General features: G+C 46.9%; 1 protein-coding gene across 10 annotated transcripts in view; it reads left to right on the top strand.

Annotated features, from left to right (window-relative positions):
- Positions 1–13,287, top strand: part of m1ap (meiosis 1 associated protein) — a 201,804-nt gene that overhangs the window by 71,728 nt on the left and 116,789 nt on the right. For all 10 annotated transcript variants that reach the window (XM_070866779.1, XM_070866778.1, XM_070866773.1 and 7 more), the window contains one exon: positions 7,500–7,689. In XM_070866779.1, the coding sequence (XP_070722880.1) occupies positions 7,500–7,689 (190 nt within the window). The remainder of the gene's footprint in view (positions 1–7,499; positions 7,690–13,287) is intronic.

Below are 13,287 nucleotides of genomic sequence, written 5' to 3'. Positions count from 1 at the left end.
AGACCTCCCCAGGACACCAATGCAGCCTGGTTGCACACGGCACAGGAGGACATAAGCAAGGATATCGTCAGGAGGTCTAGGCTGCAGTGGCGCAAACCTTCCAATAATCTCAGTCGATCACCAAACGTTAGTACAAAGCCACACTCAACCTCATCCTGCTGTGCCACTCATCACATCCCCATCACTCTGGCTTCCTTACCCTACTCCTGCACATCCTTACTCACGCCAACTTACCTTGCACCTCCACCCATCCCTCTCTATCTATATTATCACATCCACCCCTCACACTTACCCTTATCATCATCGGCAGTCCCTCGAAATCGAGGAAGACTTGCTTCCACTCCTGAAGTGAGTTCTCAGGTGACTGTACAGTCCAATTCGGGAATTACAGTCTCTGTCGCAGGTGGGACAGACAGTGGTTGAAGGAAAGGGTGGGTGGGGAGTCTGGTTTGCCACATGCTTCTTCCGCTGCCTGCGCTTGTTTTCTGCATGCTCCCGGCGATGAGACTCGAGGTGCTCAGCGCCCTTCCGAATGCTCTTCCTCCACTTAGGGCAGTCTTTGGCCAGGAACTCCCAGATGTCAGTGGGGATGTCGCACTTTATCAGGGAGGCTTTGAGGGTGTCCTTGTAGCGTTTCTGCTGCCCACCTTTGGCTTTTTTGCCGTGAAGGAGCTCCGAGTAGAGTACTTGCTTTGGGAGTTTCATGTCTGGCATGCGAACAATGCGGAGCTGATCGAGTGTGGTCAGTGCTTCAATGCTGGGGATGAGGACGCTGATGTTGGTGCGCCTGTCCTCCCAGGGGATTTGTAGGATCTTGCGGAGACATCATTGGTGATATTTCTCCAGCAGCTTGAGGCGTCTACAATACAGAGATGACAGAAACGATCTGTCAATGGTGGGAGAGGTAATAGGGTTAGACTGGATCGAGACTTGCAGAAAACTGAATCTGTAGTGGAAATGCAGTTTGGAGAACCTCGTGGCTAAGGGAAGATATCTGATTCAGCTGGGAGCTTTGACTTGACATTTGAAGCAGTCAACTCATCAGCTGAAAGAATGGCAAGTCACCTCTCACCTCAGCTTCACTGACGAAGTCTTTGCACAATGGGAAAGCGTTGGGCGACTAGTAAAAATCAAAAAGCAGGGGAAAAAAGCATTGTTAAGTGGCTATAAACCAGCCACTAATGATTTCAGTTACCTCTCCCGCTGCTTCGTGTCGGGACTGCTCAGCGCTGGCAGACCCGACATTTTGGAAAGGCGCGTGGCAGCGGGCTGACAACGGGGTCCCGTCCCTCTGTCAAAAAAAGCATTTACCCACCTGACCTGCCACTGATCGCGCCGCTGACCCCCGGAAAATCATTTCCACATATATGAATGTTTTTGTGCTGTGCACTTCGAGTATCTCGATTTTATGTACAAGATTACATTTGCAGTTTGTTCATAACATCAATACTATGGGCCCAAGTTTCCACATGATTTGCGCCTGATTTTTAGGAGCAACTGGTGGAGAATGGACTATCTTAGAAATCGCAATTCTCCACATTTTTTTTTCTGCAGTTCTAGTCAGGTAGAACAGTTTCACTTTGGAACAGAATTTTTTCTTCAAAAGGGGGCGTGTCCGGCCACTGACGCCTGATTTGAAAGTTTCCACAGTGAAAACGTACTCCAAACTAAAGTAGAATGGTGCAAATGAAGATTTTTATAGAACTGAAAAAACCTGTTCTACACATTAAAAAATCAGGCGCAGGTTACAAATTAGGCATCCAGAACGAGGGGGAGGGGGGGGGAAAGGGAACTCATTAAATTCGACAATAAATCCTTATTTATACTTCTACAAATATTATACAAATAAATCCAACCTGAATAAACATTTATAAGCAAAGAAAAGATTAAATAAACCATCTTCCTACCTGTGTGAAAGTGCTTCAGGCACGGAGAATGCTGCAGTCAGCCTGAGGCGCCCGTTCTTCCCGTGGGGGGGGGGGGTGGGGGGAGGAGACGCCCGTTCTTCCCGCAGTGGGGGTGGGGGGAGGAGGAGGCGCCCGTTCTTCCCGCGGGGGGGGGGGGAGGAGGTGCCCGTTCTTTCCCGCGGGGGGAGGAGGAGGCGGCCGTTCTTCCCGCGGGGGGGGGGGGGGAGGAGGAGGTGCCCGTTCTTTCCCGCGGGGGGAGGAGGAGGCGCCCGTTCTTCCCGTGGGGGGAGGAGACGCCCGTTCTTCCCGCAGTGAGGGTGGGGGGAGGAGGAGGCGCCCGTTCTTCCCGCGGGGGGGGGGGGGAGGAGGAGGTGCCCGTTCTTTCCCGTGGGGGGAGGAGGAGGCGGCGCCCGTTCTTCCCGCGCGTGGGGGGGAGGGGAGAGGAGGCACCTGTTCTTTCCCGTGGGGGCGGGGGAGGCACCCGTTGCATATATTTTCTCAGTAAGGAAGGGCAATAAATACTGGCCTTGCCAGCGACGCTCACATCCCATGAACGAATATTAAAAAAGCCATTGAAAGAGCCCCACATGCTGTTTACATGCTGAGTTAATTTCGTGAATTGTTAATTGGTTTGGAACAAAATTGGAAAAAAATATACAATTGAGATTGAAAAGTTAAGAACAGAGCAAAGTACATGGCCAGGAAAGACTTTGTGGTTTTCTGGTTTGTCCAAAAACTTATATCCCTCAAATTACCTACTCTCTCAAAAATCTATCCAATTCGCTTTTAAATATTATCACACTATTTGCCTCCCTGGCAGCCACCCTTTGCATAAAGCAGCTAAACTTAAAGGGGCTGAAATTGCCCTTCCCTTGAGGCCTGTTACTGCTGGAATTCGGCAGCCATGCTGCAGAGTAGAATAGCCACCAATTTTAAGTGGAATGGCCACCATTTTGAAAATTCCACTCCGGCGGTGACCCACTCCCCCCTCTACCACCGCTGCTGCTGAGGTTCAGCCGAACCACCAACAGGCAGCCTGGCACCACTTCTTGAGTGCCAGGCTGCTGGCCCGGCCGAAACCCTCCCTGGTGACCCAGTGGACCGAACTTAAAGAATAGCAGCGGCTCTCTCTTGGAAGTGAAGGAGAGTCGTGGTGACGCTCCAGCGTGATAACGTCATCAGTACTATGCTGATGAGTGACAGCGGTGGGCAGCCGTCCGCCCCTCTACTTACCGAACCTCCGCTCACCGCCGCACTTCCGCCCCCATTATGACCGACTTCCGGGCCGCTGGAAAAAAAAAGCCAAAGAGCCGAATTTCGCTCAAGACGGCACTGGATCCACCGCGCTGGTGAAAACAGCTGAAACAGGGTAGGTGCGCCACGTTTCCGGCGGTGGGCAATTTCGGCCCCAAACTGTTTCAGCTTGAGCTCGTGTACCCTGGTTCTTGAAATTAAGGCATTCTTGCCATTTGTCTGTTCTTTTAAGGATCTTGGATATTTGAATTATATCTTCTTGAGGCTTCTCTTCTCCACAGTAAACAATCCCAAGCTCTTCAACCTCTCCTCGTGATTCCAGTGCCTTAAGTTAGGTAGCAGTTTGGTTGTCCTTTTTCTGCACTGCCTCCAGTACCGAGATATTGTAGCTGTAGTAGAGCAACCAGATTATATACTTAACTTTGTACACACTCTTAGAATTTGTGCTCTATCCCTCTGGTTATACATCATAAAATCCAGCTAGCTTTACTAGCGAGCAGTGTCTTCAACATCTTCTGCATAATCTTTGTCATTATTTCATACTGAAAACATAAATTTTTCAAAACTGCATCGAGCGGATGAAGAAATGGGAACTTTTCTCTTTTGTGACAATTATTGAAGAATATTTTCACACTATTTTCCACAGAAATTTTTATTGATTCTAGCCTGGGTAGTTTTGTTCTGTCGATTCAAATTGACTAGGAATGGGCTTGAAGGGAAAGATCTTCATCCCATTACTCTGAGCTATACACAGACCCAGGTTCCAGTGGAGAAAGAACAATGTTTGAACTAACAGCTTCTCCTATTTGACTTTTCATGTGTTTTCAGAGGCTGTTAATGGATTTCATTATTAGTATTTAGTTAGCTTAGAGTTTGAATGTGCAGTAATTTTACACAGTAGTGATGCATTTTGCCTCCAATTCTCCCAAATTGGCTAATTCAAAAAGCACCTCAGCTCAGACAGAAACGACAAAATAATTGCTGAATCAGTGTGGCAATTTTAACTTAACCAGCCACCAGGAAACTTACAAGATTGGGTGCAATGCTGGTTTCACACACTGCTCGATTTTACTCCATGAAGTTAATGGAGAGTAATATTGGGTGGGATATGAAACCGGCATTCCACTCCATCCTCTGGGCTTCCCACCCAGAGAGTTAGGTTAAAATTACCCACATCGAATCTAGTAAAAGAAAGACTTGCATCTATATAGCGCCTTTCATGACCACCAGACGTCACAATGCGCTTCAGTGCTTTTGAAGTGTAGTCACTTATAATGTAGGAAATGCGGCACCCAGTTTGTGCACAGCAAGCTCCCACAAAAAGCAATGTGATAATGACCAGATAATCTGTTCTAGTGATGTTCATTGAATGATAAATATTGGCCAGGACACCGGGGAGAACGCCCCTGCTCTTCTTCGAAATAGTGTCATGGGATCTTTTACGTCCACCCAAAAGAGTTTAACGTCTCATCCGAAAGAAGGCACCTCCGACAGTGCAGCACTCCCTGTGCAGCGTCAGCCTAGATTTTGGGGTTCAAGTCTCTGGAGTGGGACTTGAACCCACAACCTTCAGTCCCAGAGGTGAGGGTGCCACCAACTGAGCCATATAAGTTTCCCTGGTGATCGAATGGTTAAATGCATCAAACAGATCTGGGATGCAAAATTAGATTCGATACAAAAACAGAAAAACACACAGCATCTGTCAGTATCTGTGGACAGAACAGATCCTTGGTCTGTGCTGGGTGAACCAATAACAGCCAAGGCAATGGTTGGGCACGACAACAGCCTGCAGTGCCCCCGAGCTAGGGAGTTGAAAAAAAATCACCCTGATGTCTCACTCCTGCTGGAACGTTTGCATGTGTGAATGTTGGGCAAGAACAGAATCAGCCTCAGCTTTGATGCTGAAATAATTTGATGAAGTTCTCCTTCAAGACTCAAACTAGTGGGAGGACAGAAGATTGGGAAGCTTTTAAAAGCCAGCAAGGAATGACTAAAAAAATAATTAAGAAAGGGAAGATAGAATATGAAAGTAAACTGGCACGAAATATAAAAACAGATAGCAAGAGTTTCTATAGGTATATAAAAAGGAAAAGTGTGGCTAAAGTAAATGTTGGTCCCTTAGAGGACGAGACCGGGGAATTAGTAATGGGGAACATGGAGATGGCAAAAACTCTGAACAAATATTTTGTATCAGTCTTTACGGTAGAGGACACTAACAATATCCCAAAAGTGGATAGTCAAGGGCCTATGGGGAGGGGGGGGAGGGGGAGGAACTTAACACAATCACGAAGGAGCTGGTACTCAGTAAGATAATGGGACTAAAGGCAGATAAATCCCCTGGACTTGATGGCTTGCAGCCTAGGGTCTTCAGAGAAGTAGGGACAGGGATTGTGGATACATTGGTTGTAATTTACCAAAATTCCCTGGATTCTGGGGAAATCCCAGCAGATTGGAAAACTGCAAATGTAACACCCCTATTTAAAAAAGGAGGCAGGCAAAAATCAGGAAACTATAGACCAGTTAGCCTAACATCTGTGGTTGGGAAAATGTTGGAATCCATTATTAAAGAAGCAGTACCAGGACATTTGAAAAGCAAAATTCGGTCAGGCAGAGTCAGCATGGATTTATGAAGGGGAAGTCATGTTTGACAAATTTACTGGAGTTCTTTGAGGATGTAACGAACAGGGTAGATAAAGGGGAACCAGTGGATGTGGTGTATTTGGACTTCCAGAAGGCATTTGACAAGGTGCCACATAAAAGGTTACTGCACAAGATAAAAGTTCACGGGGTTGGGGGTAATATATTAGCATGGATAGAGGATTAGCTAACTAACAGAAAACAGAGAGTAGGGATAAATGGTTCATTCTCGGGTTGGCAATCAGTAACTAGTGGGGTGCCGCAGGGATCAGTGCTGGGACCCCAACTATTTACAATCTATATTAACGATTTGGAAGAAGGGACTGAGTGTAACGTAGCCAAGTTTGCTGATGATACAAAGGTGGGAGGAAAAGCAATGTGTGAGGAGGGCACAAAAAACCTGCAAAAGGACATAGACAGGCTAAGCGAGTGGGCAAAAATTTGGCAGATGGAGTATAATGTTGGAAAGTGAGTTCATGCACTTTGGCAGAAAAAAATCAAAGAGCAAGTTATTATTTAAATGGAGAAAAATTGCAAAGTGCTGCAGTACAGCGGGACCTGGGGGTACTTGTGCATAAAACACAAAAGGATAGTATGCAGGTACAGCAAGTGATCAGGAAGGCCAATAGAATCTTGGCCTTGATTGTAAAGGGGATGGAGTATAACAGCAGCAAAGTCTTGCTACAGTTATACAGGGTATTGATGATGCCATACCTGGAATACTGCGTGCAGTTTGGTTTCCATATTTACAAAAGGATATACTTGCTTTGGAGGCAATTCAGAGAAGGTTCACTAGGTTGATTCCGGAGATGAGGGGGTTGACTTATGAGGAACAGTTGAGTAGGTTCGGCCTCTACTCATTGGAATTCAGAAGAATGAGAGGTGATCTTATCGAAACGTATAAAATTATGAGGGGTCTTGACAGGGTGGATGCAGAGAGGATGTTTCCACTGATAGGGGAGACTAGACCTAGAGGGCTTAATCTTAGAATAAGAGGCCGCCCATTTAAAACTGAGAGGAGGAGAAATTTATTTTCTGAAAGGGTTGTAAATCTGTGGAATTCGCTGCCTCGAGAGAGAGAGAGAGCTGTGGAAACTGGGACATTGAATAAATTTAAGTCAGAACTAGACAGTTTCTTAAACGATAAGGGGTTATGGGGAGTGGGCAGGGAAATGGACCTGAGTCCATGATCGGATCAGCCATGATCGTATTAAATGGCGGAGCAGGCTCGAGAGGCCATATGGCCTACTCCTGCTCCTATTTCTTATGTTCTTATGAAGGATGGTCATTTGGGTGAGATACTGGCTGATCTGATCATGGACTCAGCTCCACTTCTCTGCCCGCTCCCTTATTTTCAGGAGGTGGTGAGAAAATCTGATGAGGAAAAAAATTAACCAAGTAATTGAAAGTAGTGATTTAATGAGGTTCCCAAAAACCATGTGAAAGTGACAGATATCGATAGATTTTTGGATATTAAGGGATATGGAGATAGTGCAGGCAACTGGAGTTGAGGTACAAGATCAGCCTGATCTTATTGAATGGCGGAGCAAGCTCGAGGGGCCGAATGGCCTACTCTTGCTCCTATTTCTTATGTTAAGAGCAAAGGCTGATAGCACTCATTCAGCCGAGAAATTAGATCCTAAATGTTAATGAATTAATCACTGACCTTTAATAGCAGTAGTTTATTTTCTACCCTTTCAGATTACAGTACTCACCAGCCAGCCTGGGAAGCTTGTGGTGAAGCAGCTAGAGTCAGGTCTCCGTGAAACAGATTTAGTCAGCGTTAGACGGTTGCAGGTACTGCATATCTCCAGATGTAACTCACTGGAATTGATGGACATGGTGTGGAACACACAGTCAGCCTTGTCCAGCGAAGAAAACAACTCTGATGGTATGTACTTACAGTAATTGAAATCACTTTACCTAAGTGATGGGCTTTTTGCTTATAGCAGTTTGTCTTCCTTATCGATTTGTTAAAAAGCAATTAGGTAATTCAGTAAACACCAGCGATCAAACTTGAGACCTTGCTGGTCAGTATGGCCAGCACCACGTGTATTTACATACTCAGCCACCTGAGGAACTCAGTGTGCTAATTCCATTATTTTTTTCACCTACTTAAGACATAGTGGGGTAGATTTTGACTTTGTGACTTTGACTTTACATCTCTGCCTATTTTTATTTTCATTAGGAATTGGCTTCCATTGGCTGCCAATTCACTTCCCAAATTATCCTCAACCAGCCTATACAGATGTGGGATCCTGGAAATGTTTTATTCTCCTCTAAAGAACTTGGCTTTATTTGTTCGGCTTATTTTGTCTGCTCCTCCAGGTTTCTAGAAAAAAGAGATAAATGCTCGTTCGTTTGTAGTTTCAAGATTGGACTTCAGATAGCTATGACTTTTTCTTTAATTTACTTCCCTTGCCTGATGACATTGGCCTAAAAATTCGATCGGCCCGAAAACGTGCTAGGGCTTCATTAAAATGATTCAGGTGTGTGGTCAGTGCTACCCGCGCTATTCATTGGCTCCACGGCTGGTGGGAGGGCGGGGGGAATTTTGTGTCTCTGACATCACTGAAAGACAGCCAGCAACTCCTAAAGGGTAGGTGTACCCTTGCTGCAGGCAGGAGAGAATGTTTCTGAAGAGCAAAATGGCTGCAAGAGGTCCAGTCAGCGCATCCAGGTTCTCCAGTGGTGTTGAAGGTCCTGGTGCAGGCAGTGGACAGGCGGAGAAAGATCCTGGGGACAGAAAGCCCTCTAGGCAACACCTTCACCGCTAGTGAGAAGAGATCACAGAGGAGGTCAATGCCAGCAGCTTGGCTCCCTGGATATGGTTGCAATGCTGCAAAAGGTTCTTTGATCTCACCGGAGTTATTCTCTGCTCACAGCTCCACCACTTGCAGCCTCATTACTCACAGTACTTCCCTCCGCCACATCCCTTGACTCTCCTACAATCACTGCACCACACTTAATTCATCCTCCTACTCACATACTCTACACATCCTACTGTCACCATTATTGCAAATCTTACTGCCCACATCTCACATCTTACACACTGCATATCAATTGACCATGACAGGCACATTTTCTAATCACCTCACAAGACACAGTCCCTTACACTTTATTGCTGGTACTGCATATCGCCAGATGTAACCCAATAAAATTCATGGATATTGTGTGGAACACAGTCACCCATGTCTGAAGGTCACACAGAACCTGCGCCAGGAAATCCCTGGTCGCTCAGTAGCCAGCCTGTAACCTGCCAGCCTGGTTGCACAAAGGCAGCATAGAGGATGGCAGAGGATAAATGAATTCACAAGGTTGATTTCTGAGATGAAGGGTTGACTTATGAAGAAAGTTTGCGCAGGTTGGGCCAGTACTCATTGGAGTTTAGAAGAATGAGAGGTGATCTTATTAAACATAAAAGATACTGAGGGGGCTTGACAAAGTATGCAGAGAGGATGTTTCCACTTGTGGGGCAATCTAGAACTAGGGGCGCATAGTTTAAGAATAAGGGGTCGCCCATTTAAAATGGAGACGAGGAGGAATTTCTTCTCTAAGATCGTAAATCTGTGGAATTCTCTGCCCTATAAAGCTGTGGAGGCTGGGTCATTGAATATATTTAAGGTGGAGATACACACATTTTTGAACAATAAGGGAGTGAAGGGTTATGGGGAGAGGGCAGGGAAGTGGAGCTGAGTCCATGATCAGATCAGCCATGATCTTACTAAATGCAGACCTGAGGGGCCAAATGGCCTACTCCTGCTCCTATTTCTTATATTCTTATGAATCATGACTGCTGCCAGGAAACCGGGCACAGATCTGCACAATGCACTGTCTGTGGTCGCAACCCAGCTGGACATTGAAGGAGCGGAATCCCTTTGACTGATAAAGATGCCAGGCTGGTGATGGGGAACACGTAAGACAATTGAGTGCAGGCTATGGAACCTTGAATCCCGAGGAAGCCTGCCTAGCATGCAAAGCCTAGTGCTCTTGTCGCTTTTACAATAAGGAAGAATATATTTGTGTTTCTCCTGGTGTAAGGATCCTCAGTGATTTCCCTGATATAATGTTGGACTATGAACAGTCACTGTTGTCACCTGCTGCAGCCTGGAAGGAGCCTCTGACAAAGGACCATTGACCTTGATAGCCACAGGCATGCTGTCCATGTCCTGATATGAGGCTCAAATTGTTGCTGCAGTAAGTGACATAGTTCAATGATGACCTCCTTTGTGAAGCGAAGGCTCCTGAGACATTCATGACCATGTAAAATTGGATATGTGGCAGTCTGAGAACATCTCTGACAAGTTCATGTAGGAGAAGTGCTCGCTGAAAATCCTCTGTGGGTATGGCTTCCTGCACAGTCTCTCTTCTGCAAGCTGATCCTGCGCTCTCCTGGCAGCTCCCCTCTCTTCCTCTAGCCCAAAGGCAGATCTACCAGACCACCCATGACTGCAGTAAAACTGTTTGGAAGGCAGCCAAAAACAGTCCTGCATCAGGAAGAATTTGTTATCAGCAGTCACAAATCAGTTCTCCAAGTCAAAAAACTCCCAGTAGTTGACCCACCGCCTCAAATAATAAACCAGCAACAAATCTGTGTGTAGGGAGGAGCCCTTTAAATAGCGATGCTGAAGGGTCCTTCCTGACTGGATAGCACCACGAGTGCCTGAGCGAGTTTATCACATGCCGAGTTAGGTGCTGGGGCAGCCCAAAATCACAAAGGGTACATCAAGAGTAGGACTCTGATTTGAATATTTTAATCAGCAATTTAAATAGTTCTGGTGTGCTTCCTGAACACCTACGGAGCAGGCCAATCCAATATGGTGGGTTGTGCATGTAATGAGGGCACTTGGCGCTTGCCGTGTTAGCTGGATGCTTGGATGCTCTTTTTGCGCCTGAACGAGCGCCGTGTCATCGAATTTCTAAGCCATCTACGGCTTTAGTGTGCTGCATTCCCACTAATGTTCTTGTGCAAGTCTGGCCAGTGAGTAACAGTGGGTTAGTCAACATTGGAAACCAAACTTGATTGAATTTTCCGAGGAGGTAACCAGGAGGATCGATGAGGGCAGTGCGTATGATGTAGTGTATATGGATTTTAGCAAAGCTTTTGATAAGGTCCCACATGGCAGGCTGGTCACGAAAGTAAAAGCCCATGGGATCCGGGGCAAAGTGGCAAGTTGGATCCAAAATTGGCTCGGAGGCTGGAAGCAAAGGGTAATGATTGATGGGTGTTTTTGTGACTGGAAGGCTGTTTCCAGTGGTACACCGCAGGGCTCAGTGCTGGGTTGCTTGCTCTTTGTGGTATATATCAATGACTTGGACTTGAATGTTGGGGGTATGATTAAGAAGTTTGCAGATGACACTGCCTGAAAGGGTGGTAGAGGCAGAAAGCCTCACCACATTTAAAAAGTACTGGGTTGTGCGCTTAAAAGTGCCTTAACCTGCGGGGCTACGGACCAAGAGCTAGAAAGTGGGATTAGGCTGGATAGTTCTTGGTCGGCCGGCGCGGACACGATGGGCCAAAATGGCTTCCTTCCGTGCTGTAAATTTCTTTGAAACAATCAAGCCTGGTCCTGTCCTCACCCAAAGTCTGTAAAATAATGAAGAAGAAAGCTGCGGACTGCAGGAAGATATCAGTGTACTGGTCAGGTAGGCAGAGCAGTGGCAAATGGAATGCAATCCGGATAAGTGTGAGGTAATGCATTTGGGGAGGTCTAGCAAGGCAAGAGAATACACATTAAATGGTACAACACTGAAAAGTGTGGACGAACAAAGGAGTGTAGATCCACAGATCCCTGAAAGTAGCAGGCCAGGTAGATAAGGTGGTTCAGAAGGCATATGGAATACTTGCCTATATTAGTCGAGGCATGGAATACAAGAGCAAGAGGGTTATGCTTGAACTGTATAAAACACTTGTTAGGCCGCAGCTGGAGTACTGTGTGCAGTTCTGGTCACCACATTACAAGAAAGAAGTGATTGCACTGGAAAGGGTGCAGAGGAGATTTACAGATTTACTGGACTGGAGAACTTTGGCAATGAGGAAAGATTGGATAGGCTGGGTGTGTTTTCTTTGGAACAGAGGAGGCTAAGGGGAGACATGATTGAGGTGTATAAAATTATGAGGGGCCTGGATAGAGTGGATAGGAAGAACCTATTTCCCTTAGCAGAGGGGTCAACAACCAGGGAGCATAAATTTAAAGTAATTGGAGGGAGGTTTAGAGGAGCTATATAGGGAAATGTCTTCACCCAGAGAGTGGTGGGGGTCTGGAGCTCACTGCCTGAAAGGGTGGTAGAGGCAGAAAGCCTCACCACATTTAAAAAGTACTAGGTCGTGCGCTTAAAAGTGCCTTAACCTGCGGGGCTACGGACCAAGAGCTAGAAAGTGGGATTAGGCTGGATAGTTCTTGGTAGGCCGGCGCGGACACGATGGGCCAAAATGGCTTCCTTCCGTGCTGTAAATTTCTTTGAAACAATCAAGCCTGGTCCTGTCCTCGCCCAAAGTCTGTAAATAAAGTAGTTCCTCGCGTATGTCGGGTACAGTCTGAAATAATGAAACAAGGACACCTGGTGGACAGCTAATGTCTTGCATCAGAGAATAGTTTGTGTTATTTGAATGATGTCGACAATCAAATTTAAAAACTAATTACTGAAGAGGCAGGCTATTTTGCCCATCTTAATTTATCCAGCTAGAAAGATGCTTCACTCTCCCATTGTAATATCCAATTGTTTTTAAATGATTCCATGGTTTTCACCTCCACTCTTTGATTTGGATTCAATGTTTATTTCACATGTTGATCTGTTTATTGTTCAAAGCATTTCCAGGTTTTAAAGTCCAGGGGACCAAAATTGCCCCTCGCCCCAATTGGGGGCGGTAACCTTCCGGGCTGGGACTTTGATCGCCCGACTTGGAAGTCCCTCCCCCGACGCGAAATGGGCCACGTGCGCCCCTCAAAGGAAGCAGAGCGCTGTCTCCGAGGCGGGAGTGCGATGCGGAGTCCAGCGCTAATGCGCTACAACGCCGCTGCCCTTCATTTAAAGGGGAGCGCCACTGGGCCACCAGGGACATGATCGACAGGGCCGACACCCAAAACAATGTGCCGGGCTGCATAATAGCGGCCCGGTCAATGCAACGGCTGCCATTGTTGTGCCGACAAAATAAAATGGCGGCCCGGGGCACTGGAGGCCACCCTTTAAGGGGTGCCCCGGCAGCAGATATCCGCCAGCTTCGTGACCCATGGGGCTATTTCCCCCGAGGGGTACAAAGGGGTCGGCATGGGGTGGTAAGGGGTCGGCGCACATGTCGAGGACCTAACCGCCGGGCGTGCGGCAGCCCGGAGCACTAATCGCGAGGCATGCCTCTACCGGAAAGTGTCTCCCAAACCTCCAGGGCCATTTCCCGGGAGGCACAAACACTCCACTCGCCCGGGGGATAACACCTCTGTGCCCTGTTAACGTCTCCCCCGGAGGCATTAATGGGGCTAAAAAAAGGGGC

Source organism: Pristiophorus japonicus, chromosome 2 (genome assembly GCF_044704955.1).
Source record: "Pristiophorus japonicus isolate sPriJap1 chromosome 2, sPriJap1.hap1, whole genome shotgun sequence".
Lineage (NCBI taxonomy): Eukaryota > Metazoa > Chordata > Chondrichthyes > Pristiophoridae > Pristiophorus > Pristiophorus japonicus.
The sequence above is the reverse complement of the archived record's forward strand: the minus strand, read 5'-3'. Positions and strand labels throughout refer to the sequence as shown.